The 11,276-nt window shown below is 49.7% G+C and overlaps 1 protein-coding gene across 1 annotated transcript; it reads right to left on the reverse strand.

The window, feature by feature from the left end:
- Positions 1 to 435: 435 nt before the first annotated feature.
- On the reverse strand, positions 436 to 9,292 carry LOC124993577 (palmitoyltransferase ZDHHC19-like). Its single transcript, XM_047565452.1, has 7 exons — positions 9,180 to 9,292; positions 8,751 to 8,872; positions 8,092 to 8,231; positions 7,008 to 7,180; positions 6,472 to 6,577; positions 1,664 to 1,734; positions 436 to 594 (listed from the first exon to the last, which is right to left on the reverse strand). Exons 1-7 carry the CDS (start codon positions 9,290 to 9,292, stop codon positions 501 to 503), a joined length of 819 nt encoding a protein of 272 aa, XP_047421408.1. The 3' UTR covers positions 436 to 500.
- Positions 9,293 to 11,276: the final 1,984 nt, after the last annotated feature.

Genomic DNA, 11,276 nt, shown 5'->3' on the forward strand with positions numbered 1-11,276 from the left:
ACACACACACACACACACACACACACACACACACTCATAAGAACTATACATATGAACACATACACAACTAGAATTAGTAATATATAAGTTCCCTTTCTATATTGTGGAATAGTTTGATACACTATGTTTATCCTGGTTGGTGGGTTTTCTCTCCTCTCATCTTCAGCCCTTGCCAGGAAGGCCACAAGTTCACTTGCTGTGATTATTACTAATGTCACATTTTAAGAGAAATGCTAAATGCCTTGCCCAAGGACAAAGAGCCAGAGAGTGTGGACTCATGAGCTTGGGTGTCCAGAGAGCATCTCTCTTCCCTTCCAGGAGGTACTTTTCCCAGTCCCTCAAGGACTCCCCAGAAAACACATTTACTTGAATCTAGAACAGACAAGCAGAGCAGCCATAGAATCAGCAAAAAACAATTTTATGGGGGTTGGAGAGTCATGGGGTCAGGGTGCTCCCAACAGGGGAGTCAGGGCTCAGGCCTCAGAGGCCTGATGTGGGGCTCACATCCTGGCAGCATGTCCATATCCAGGCATCACAGGGAGGGGGTGAATTGGAGACCAAGTCTCCCTGTGGACCTTCCACTGCAGCACTGGGCTGATGGGAAGAGAACAAGAGTCAGTACATGGGGTTCTCCCTGAACTCCACCCACAGCTCACGGTCAAGACCCTGAGCCCTGAGGCAGGACAGAAAGAGGGCTGGCACCACAAGTGACTAAAAGAGCACTAGGGAGCACTATGTGTTACCATCCCACTTTACTACTAATACCCCACTGCGTGTGTTTCACATGGGACTCCAAGTAAAAATTTCCAATAACAAAGAACCTCCTTTAAAATATTATAAACTCCTGGACTAGTCTCAGTTCCCAGAACTAGCTGAGGAAACTGAGGCCCAGAAAGGTAAGGACCTGGTCCAGGGCCACCCAGCTAGTTAGCCAAGCAGTCTTTTCTCTCTGTCTATTCAGGGACACCTGGGTGTGCTCTGAAGCCCTGTGACCTGGACCTGCACCCTCACATCCATACTCCCACTCCTCAGCTCCAGGTGCTTCAGCTGCAGGGCCAGCCCCACCTCAGGGGCTCCAACAACACACGTGCAGCCCACAGACACCGCTGTCCACTGCACACCCACTACTCCTCACCTAGATGACTGCACTCCCTGGTGCTCCTTCATAAGATGCGTCAAAAGACACAGGTTGAGAGTTGGGCCCAGGGACGTGTGGGCGATGGTGTTCTGGGGAGAATGTTGGTGACTGCAGGGCCGCCATTGGCTCCCACTTGGACCCCGAGTCTTGCTGGAGCAACACAACTTCTGACATGTACCTGGGCAATGACAGACCCAAAGCAAGGGGTCACCACCCGCCTTTCCTGTTCTCCCTGACCACCCTCACCCCTCAGCTTGGACAGCACAGAGCCCAGGGCTCTGTTCCAGGGCTCCAATCCAGGCTGGGATTTCACTCAACCCCATTTCTTGGGGCTAGAACCTACAGAGGCAAGGAAGATGGGAATTCTCAGAGACTCCCAGAGCGCCCTGGAGAAAACCCCAAAGGAAGAGAACAGTGAGGGTCAGGGACAGGGAACTGAGGTAAGGGACCAGGGAAGAAGACCCAGCCTCACCCACCACACCAGCCCCAGGGTCCACCACTTGAGCCTCTGGTTTACCAACTTACTTGGGCCCCAGTGGTGCGCAGAGGGTGACATGCCAGTTTCTCATACAACCCTGGTCGAATGGGTTGTTCTCCTGAAGGGAGACGGGGATGGGAAGAGGAGCTCAGAAATGGCAGGACTCGGCACAGCCATCTCCCAGTGACCCTCCCTAAGTTGGTCAGCTGAGCCAGGGCTCAACTCAGGCCTGGAGCAAGAATCCAAGAGCAGGGAAGCCCAGAGTGTCCCAGGGATCCTGCCTCCCAGGGCTCCTGGGAAGAGCCACCTCCCTCCTCCCACTTGTGAGCAGCTCTCCCTGACAGTGCTGACCCTGCACCACCTCTCCTGCCTTCTCAGGGCTCCCTGCTCATCTTGTTCCTCCCCTGGCAGCATCCTTGCTCTGTCTCCATGGGGCCCACTCGTCCTCACACTATGTCTTTCCAGATCTCTTATAAGATCTTCCCTTGCTGCTCAACTGCTCCACAGTCAGTGTCACCTCTGCTCCCACTTATCTCTCCCACCCCTCACTGTACCTAACCATGTGCCTTCAGTGAATTTCACAATCTGGGAGGACAGTGGCAGCAGGGATGCCCAGTTGTATTTTCCTAGTCAAAAATCACATGGGCTAGGAGAGTCTGGGCTGAAGGCCTTCAGTACACAAAGGAGTAAAGGTCAAGCTCAAAGGTCAGCTCCTCACTGCCAGCTTCTCCCCTCACTTCTTCCTCTCCCTCCCACACCATCCATCAGCCTGGCCCTGTCCTCCTCCCCCAGTGGGAGGAGTCTCATCCCAACTTCGAGGATTTAAATTTTAAATGTTCAGTCACAATGGGAAGGGATCCAGGAGCACCACTCTCTGCCCCCCAACTCTCCCATGGCTCACACATGAAGATGCTCATTTTCAACCCTATTCTTCACTAGAAGGAACAAGGATTCCAGATATCAGGACAGCTCTGGAATATCCCACCAGGTCCAAAAAAAAAACATGAACCATTGTTCTCTATGAGGTTCTGACTGCTTTACGGGGTTCACAGCACTTAAGAAACTATTATGCTGCAGTGGTTCACACCTGTAAGCCCAGTGACTGGGGAGGCTGAGGCAGGAGCATCACAAGCTCAAGGCCAGCCTCACAAACTTAGAAAGGCCCTCAGGAACCTAGTGAGACCCTCCCACAAAACAATATGTAACAAGGATTGGGGATGTAGTTTCCATAATAAAGGAGTCTTGGGTTCAAACCCAATGACCAGAAAAAAAGAGAATAATTAATTATAGGGATTAAAAACATTTATACAATTTTTAAATTTAGAGAAATAATATTTGGTTAGATGTGTATAAAGTATAGAAAATATTGGTTGTATATGAGGTATAGAAAAATCCTTAAAGGAATGATAATTACTACATTTTTGTGAACTGTGCAGTAAGAATCCCTTCCTCTCCCCACATGGGAATCTATCAGACAGGAATAGAATCCAACACCTCTGAAGCACCCAGACCAGTTACAGTCACTGGCTCCACTCCTTAGGCTCTTGTTCCAATTCTGTGTCTCAATCATCCTCCCACTCCATCGAACCAAAATCAAGGGGCATCTTCTTCTTGCCCCATCTTCTTCCCAACTTCCTGCTGCCTCTCCTTCTTCCACTTATCCTGGGGCAATCAGGGCATCAGGCCTGTCTCTGTTCCTTTCTCTCTTTTCTTCTTTCCCCAAAAGTTGATTCTTTTGTTTGTTGGTTCACACATTTTTCAGCTTCCTATTCTTTGTGTGCTGGGGATTGAAGCACCAGGGCCTTGCACATGCTAAGCACATGCTCTGCTCTCAGATACACATCCAGCCAGATGCATTTCAGGGAATCAAAGATGCCTCAGTCAAGCCAGGCATGGTGGCACACAACTGTAATCCCAGCACTGTGGCTAATGAGGCAGGTGAATTACAAGTCCAGAATCAACCTTAGCAACTGAGTGATTCTCTGTTTCAAAGTGGAAGCAGAAGGGACTAGGTATGAAGATCAGAGCTAAAGTGCCCCGGGTTCAAAACACAGTAGCCAACAAATAAAGTCCAGTCACTGCACTCGGGGTTGAAAACACACTACAAATAGCATGGCCATCCTCAGGCTGGACTCAGGGTGCAGAGTCCAGCAGCAACATGAGACCCTGAGCACGTTGGGGAGTGGCCAGGGTAGCTCAGAGGGAAGGTATCATGGACAAAGCATAGGCAACCCAACCCATAGCACCCAGCTACATGCAGAGGAGAAGCCCAGAGAGTTAAGCAATAACACAAGCAAGAGGGCTTGCTCAGCTACTTCTGAACTCAGAGACTTTTTCCAGAACAAAATACTAGTCTGAAGAATGTCTGCTGCTTTGGCTATTGATGGGAGCATCACCTGACAGCAAGGGCAGGGGTTAGGCTGACATGGGCCAGGAAGTGAAGGGTGAAGTTAGAGAGAGAGGTCAAGTCTTTCAGGGAATAAGGCACAGAGGGTACACCAGGTGGAGTGGAGGGATGGCACATTAATGGTACTGCTTGCTTGGGTTTTAAGATGAGGCACAAACATATGTAAATGACCACGGGAAGGAATTGTAGTCATTGTAACAACAACTCATAGGGTACTTTCAGATACCAACCACTGTTGTATATGTCTTTTGCATATTAACCCACGCTTCCCTGGTAACAGAAAAGGAAACTGAGTGACCAAATGGCTAGTTAATATGCCCATGATCTCCTTGATGCTATGTTGCAGAGGTGTGACGTGGAATTCTGCAATCTTGCTCCAGAGTCCTTCTACCAACCACCAAGCAATTGACTCCAGGAGGAGCTGCATGAAAGTGGCTGCATGTAATGATGCCTGCACGGGTGCTGCCAGCAATGCGGGGGAGCCCTGTCTGGCGAATCCAGAGTGCAGACCACATTTCCCTAGAGTGGGGATCCTGCACTTGGAGGGCCTCATCTGAGCAGAGGAGTCCTATGACCTGACCTGGTTCTGGAAGAACCACAGGTTGGAGGAAGGGAAAAGGCTGCTGGGCAAACTTAATTTGGTCTGAAGCTGGAGAGAGAAGAAGACAGGCAGACCACAGGGTGATGAGTAAGGGCTCAGCACAGGAACCACAGATGGGAGGGGAACCAAATACAGCTGTGGTGGGGTGGTGACCAAAGGCTGAGAGGTGACGAACCAAGAGGCTCCTCTGTCTTTTCAGCTGTCTTGGGGTCTTTAGCTCCCACCTCCCCCACTGATGCCCACCAGCCTTCCTGTAGGAACCTTTACTCAAGTAATTATCATACTAGAGGAATCCAGTGGCAAAGATGCCCACTCCTATCATTCGTATTCCACACTAAAAAGAAAAAGAAATAGAGAAACACAAATTGGAAACAAAGTAATGAAAGTGTGCTTGACAGTGGTATGATTTTCCCTATGGAATGCGCAAGAACGAAAATTGCTAGTTGAGAATCTCAGCTTAGAGTACCCCTGATTCCATCCCTGGTCTGGAAAAATCCCACCACTAACAACCCCTGATCTTTGGAAGATGCTATGAAGAAAATGAATGATAAGGCACAGACTGCAAGAAAAGATTTTGTGAAACATAGATCTGATTCCAGCATAGAGAACTCTTGAAACTCAGTAAGAAAACCATGGTTTGTTTCTTGGTTTTGATTGGCCAAAGATTGGAGCAAACACTTTACCAAGATATACCGAGGGTCAATATGACATGAAAATATGCTCAGCATCATCACTCATTAGGACAGTACAGACTGGGGCACCGATGAGATACCACTGCTCATTTATTAGGCCACAATGAAGCACAAAACAAAATGACAACAAATGACAGTGTCAAGCATTGGTGAGGCTGTGGAGCAAACTCTCAGACATTGTTGGTAGAAATTAGGAATTATGCAGTGGTTTTGGAAAAAAGATTTGGTGATTTCCTACAAAGTTCCACACATAGTTACCTTATGCCTCAGCAATGGCACTTCTAAGATTTTCCCAAGAGAAAAGTAAATTTACCCTAAGATGCCTGTACACCAATGGTTTTAGCAGTTTCTTTGTAAGTGTGAGAAACTAGCTGGGCACGATGGCCCACACTGGAATCCGAGAAGCTTGGGAGGCTGAGGCTGGAGGATTGCAAGTTCAAAGCCAGCTTCAGGAACTTAGCCAGGCCCTAAGCACCTTAGTGAAACCAAAAAAAAAAAAAAAAAAACCAGGACCATGGGGCTGGGGATGTAGCTCATTAGTTAAGCACCACTGGCTTCAATACAGACCAAACCAAACAAAATAAAACAAAGAAAGTATGGAAAAACTAGTTGCAAAATTAGAATCCTTCCATTGGTAATGTGTACATAATCTGTAGGCCACCCGTACAATATCCAGACTGAGAAGGAAAGACTCCATTTATATGGTGATTCTGGAAAAGGAAAACCAGAAGGACTTGGGAGAGAATTTGGCAACCGAAGATGACGAGAGGAGATTCTGGGCAATGAAACTGGTCTAACCTTAATCAAGGTGGACAGTGCAGGGTGGTATCTATTTCTCAAAATCCCTGACCATAGAACAAATAGGGTGAATTTTACTGTGTGTACATTATTCCACAATAAAGACTTTTTACAAAAACCCTAACCGGTTTCCCAGATATTTACTTCATCCAAAATAATGCCACACTTGAAGTATCTGGGCCTTTTTAATTTGACCCCCACAGGGTCAATTTCATTGCCGGTACCACCTGAGGCTTGAATTAGAGCCTTATCTTCATCATTCCCTCAACAGAACACCTTCAGGTTCCTTGTCTTTTTCCAATCATGTGCCTCTCAGCCCAGCGGGGTATCCCGGCACAGGGACTCAACCCTGCTTACCTGGACCTCGTAGAGGCGCCTGGCGGTGCTCACGGCTACAACCTGGACCAGTAGCTCGAAGATGACAGGCAGCAGGGCGCCAGTGGCCAATACAGCCACGATGATGCTGTGCACAGGTTAAGAAGCCAAGTCCTGGGACAAAACCTCACTGGCCCCGCCCCTTGACCAGACTCCGCCCTGTGGCCCCGCCCCTCAGTGCCCCACCCACCGAATCTTCCTGGACTGGCAATTCGTCAGTACACCCAGTCAGAACCTCACTCCACCGGGCTGTCCTCCTGCCTATCCCGTTTCTACCTGCATTACCCCTCTGCCAGGTCCTGCCAGAGTCTTAACTCCATCGTCCATCCTACCCCGCCTGTCTCCCTGACCCCACTCACCTTCACCATGGCCTTGACAGGTCCTCCCCCAAGGGGCTTTTCCTTCTAGACCCGCCCACATCAACCCTGCTCTCCGCGACCCGCCTCTTGGCTGTCCACCCCTCCCCTCTCCACAGCGTGTTGAGTTCCCAGTGTGGGCCCTTGGAACTCTGTGGATACGCCACAATTTTGTCCAAGGACAGTGACATGTCCGTGGTGCGCACCACGAAGATGACGCAGGTCACTATCAGAGCAACCAGGTATAGGCACAGGGACACCAGGAGGAGCAGGAACAGCCGGAAGTTCCGATGCCCAATGCAGTTGTTGACCCACCTCGAGTGATGGTCAAACTCCTAGGGGAGAGAAGGCAGTCTCAGGTTCTATCTGGACTGGCCTCCATTACCCCCAAATGCTCAGGTACCCGAAATTCTGGGCCACCTACTCTTGGCCCTACACACGGGCTCCCAACTCCAGGCAGAACCTGGCATTTCCACTGATACAGTGGCCAATTCAGCCAGGAAGATGCTATGCACAGATTAAGAAGCCAAGCCCTGGGACAAAACCTCACTGGCCCCGCCCCTTGACCAGACTCCGCCCTGTGGCCTCGCCCCCACAGGGCCCCGCCCACCGAATCTTCCTTCCTGGACTTCCTGGAGTATTGTTAGGACTCCATGGCCCATGAGGTCATCTGTCATTGAGTGAGGTGATTAGAGACAAGACCTGCCTCATGTCACTTGGAGCAGGATGAAGAATAACTCTGTACCACTCTTTTCTCAGATACTGGATAAGGATGTAAAGAACTCCCTTACGTAGCCAGCCTTCGGCACTTGGAAGGCAATTCAGGGTGTGCACATGAGAGAAGAGTATTTAGCACCCAGGAATCCCTCCAAGTTGGACACCCAGAGGAATATAGGCAAAAATCCCCAGAACAGGGAAACACCTGGCTTAGGGTCTGTGTATCTAGTGTCAGAAGGCAGGGGTTGGGACAGGGACAACTTTTCCTCCCCTGACTCCACCAGGCTCAGCACAAATGTGAATCCCTTCACAAACCACCACCTGTGCAAAGAAGGACTGCCTTTCAAGACAGGTGGAGAAACAGAAGTGTTAACAGATATGAAAGACCAAGTGTGGTATAAAGTCACCCTTAGCAGTCTGAGAAAACAGACTCATACCCACCCCTGGCCCACTTAAGCTGTGAAGTTCCCAGTCCTGGCCAGGTGCCCCAGGCTGGGTTGGTGAGTGGATAGGGAGGAGGAGTACTCACCTCCACGCAGATGTTGCAAGTCTTGCAGTGGAGGGTGCGAGGTGGGCGATGGAAATTGCACTGGTGACACCACGGCATCTGGTATGCATGGCTATGCATCCAGGCCGTGTGTCCTGCTTCCGGGTCCTGCTCCATGGAGCCTGGCATGGGAAGAGGTTGGGCAGTGGCAGGAGGCCCTTCTCTCACTGCTGCTTGGAGCAGCCCCATAGTATCACTGGGCAAGAAGAAGGGTGGGGAGGACGTGCCCTGGGAAATCCCGGTCCATGTTGAGCAAACTGACCACTCAGATGGGCTGGCAGTCCAAGAGAAGGGCTTTCCAGCCAGAAGCGCTCTCTGCAGAGCTCCACCCTTGGGAAGAGATATCAGTGCTGGATGTCGTGTGTGAAATGGGAAGGAGCAAGAGTGAACTGTGCTTTGGAAGAGCCTGCTGGCCTCTCCTGCCAGCCTGCCCAGTCCTCCCTTCTAAAGTAACTGGGAAACCTCCAGATTCTGTTTCTTCACACCTCAGTGGCTTGGGAAATGAAGTGCCAGGGTCTCAGTCATGATGACTTGGAGGCAGGGATCCTGAGCCCATAGGTGGGCTTCACACTTCAGAAATCACCCCTGTGGGCATCAGCCCTTGGGGTACCACTCCTTCTCCCAGGTTTCTGAGGACTTACCTCGATGTAAAATGCCTGGGTCCGAGGTGTTCAATCGAACCAGGCTCCAGAGGGTCAGAAGGAAGAGGGGGCCGGTGACAAGGGCAAAGGCCCACTCCCCACGGCCCACCAGCCATCTGCATCTGAAACCAGAGCCAGACTCACTTCTAGTCTGGGCCAACCTAGAGCTCCCCACGAGGCCTGGCTCACCTGAGGTTGGACTCACAGACCTTAAGGACAGGGGTAAATATCCCGACTAGAGACACACCATGGAGACTCTAGCTAATGTCACCAGCACTCCCAGCCACCCTCAGTTCCCTAGATGCCTCAGGCACTCTAGGCCTCTGAGCTGCTAACTATATATCCTTCTTTCCCTCCTGACCCTCTGTCCCCACTCCCCTGCCTCTTCACTATCATTGCCTAACCTCAGAGCTTCCATGGGAGACTCACGGGTAGGCGAAGTAAGCACTGCTTGTCATCACAAGTAGGATGATGATAAAGGAGGCAAAGAGACTTGGTCGGAACCAAGAACAGTCAACTCGAGGTCGACCACCGGGCGCCATTTCCTGAGAGCGTGGCATGGGTATGCCGCTTCTCTTTGGAAATGAGAGCCAAGTGTTATGTGTGTTAGGTTCCCACCCAGATTGTCATGACGACGGTAGGGATGGAAAGAAGTATCAAGTGTGACATCACAGAGGTGGTGGCATCGGCGTTCTGGCTTCTTCCAGTGCCTTCTGAGAGCACCCTTCCCCCAGCCCCACAAACACACCTGTTGCACACTGGGTATCGTGCTCTGTCCATGTTGGCTCTGTTGGAGTGTGTGACGTTGTGGATGTGGTTTGTCCTCCAAAGGGTCTTAAGCTGGAAGCATGAACCTCAGTGTGGCAGTGTTGGGGTGGTAGAACCTGTAAGAAGTGGGGCCTAGTGTGAGCTAATAGGGTCCCTGGGGATGATGCCCTGGGAAGGGATAAAGTACTTGTCATGGTCCCCAAGAAGTTCCTGTGAGAGTGGGTTTTTCTAAATAGAGGAAGACTGGCTCTTCCCTAGGTTTCTTGTCAGGCAATCTCTACCCCTTGCATGTTCTCCCACCATGATGCCAGTCCCAGTGTTGTGATGACCCTTATCAAATATCAGTTGCAGGGGCTGCCATATCATGAACTCTAAGCTAGTAAAACATCATCTCAAAAAAAAAAAAAAAAAAATCTTGGCTCTTTTGTGAGAACAAAATAAGAGAAAGCAGCTAAGACAACAGTCTCTGGGAGTTGGCATTGGGAGATGTTGGTGATTCTTATCACTCTTTTAGGCCCAATTCTACATGAAGCAGACAGTACTCATTGCTTAGGCTATGTTCTCTTCTCCCTTTTTCTTGTGACAGAACTCCAGGTTTAGGAATGAAAATTAAATAATTTCCCAGTTTCCCTCATCCCGCATTTGCAGAATGGGCTCAGTATCACTGGTTAATGGTGATGTGTTCTGCTTCCTCTAATGCTGAAATGTGATCATCTTAGAAGATTACCAAGGATAATCTTTTAGACCAGGTTTTTTTTTTTTTAAAGTAGGAAGACTGACTTATCCCAGGAGAGAGGAGGGAGCCATGGCTGGTATTCTGGGATCCCAAGATGGGAGAGCGCCCTGCCCCTTTTATAGACTTTTACCTTCTTTGTTCTCTTGCTCTCCTCCCACCTTGTTACTCTCCTTCCTGCATATGTGACCAGGCCCAGGAGATGCCTGTGGGATGGCCAAGAGGTGAGAAGCAGAAGGGCAGGGGGAAGGGCCAGATGGAGTGTTCCAGGCAGGAAGCAGCCCAGGAGACATTAATTAACAACTTCTTATCTACAGCCATTTGAGAGGGGTAGTATGGGCAGGTGATTTTGGTAATGGAAGCACTTGGAAACATTGACATTCCAATCTCCCAGCAGTGGTCTTCAACATCCTGGAACCAAATGGGCCTCATATTCTCAATCCAACCTGATCACCTATCTACCCTAACTGCCAGTCTTCAATTCTGGCTTCAACTTTATGACAAATTCTTGTTAAAGAGAGGTGCACAAACATCTATGGAGGATTTTTGGAAAGAATTGTGCCTTGGCAGAGCTCTATATCCCCTGTTTGGTCTTGAAGCTAGATCTACTGGCTATAGTGCCACCTACAACACTTTAGGCAACAAGTCGTGCTACCCAGACACTACTTGGGATTGTAGAGTCCCTGTCCTATCCCTCAACTGCCTTCCCCTGAGTCTCATATTATGAGCAATTAACTGGGTTTCTATAACACTGAGTATTGGTCACTGAGCACCTGAAACCAGCTGTGTTTTGCAGATTCTTCCCACCATGTGTGTTGGTGAGGGGCAGAAACCATTTTCCCATCCCAATTGGAGTTACAAGTGACCAAATACTTGTGGCTTCTCTCACAGTGATTGCACAGGACTGTGATCCAGGGGACATAAATTTTGCTGTAGAACTGCTACCACCGACTGACTGAGAAGTCTGTGCTGAGATGAAGCAAGGGAACAGATGTCCAATATCTAAAGGTAGTGCCCCCTTTTTT

This window comes from Sciurus carolinensis, chromosome 9 (genome assembly GCF_902686445.1).
Source record: "Sciurus carolinensis chromosome 9, mSciCar1.2, whole genome shotgun sequence".
Classification (NCBI taxonomy): Eukaryota; Metazoa; Chordata; class Mammalia; order Rodentia; family Sciuridae; genus Sciurus; species Sciurus carolinensis.

What these genes read in the sequence shown, in the direction of transcription:
- LOC124993577 (XM_047565452.1), bottom strand. Translation starts at nt 9,292, where the DNA reads ATGGCGCCCGGTGGTCGACCTCGAGTTGACTGTTCTTGGTTCCGACCA. An exon ending in TCCTTGGACAAAATTGTGGC is followed by an intron (nt 6,578 to 7,007) that starts GTATCCACAGAG and finishes ACCTGTGCACAG; the next exon opens with CATCATCGTGGCTGTATTGG. An exon ending in GGCGCCTCTACGAGGTCCAG is followed by an intron (nt 1,735 to 6,471) that starts GTAAGCAGGGTT and finishes GTCTCCCTTCAG; the next exon opens with GAGAACAACCCATTCGACCA.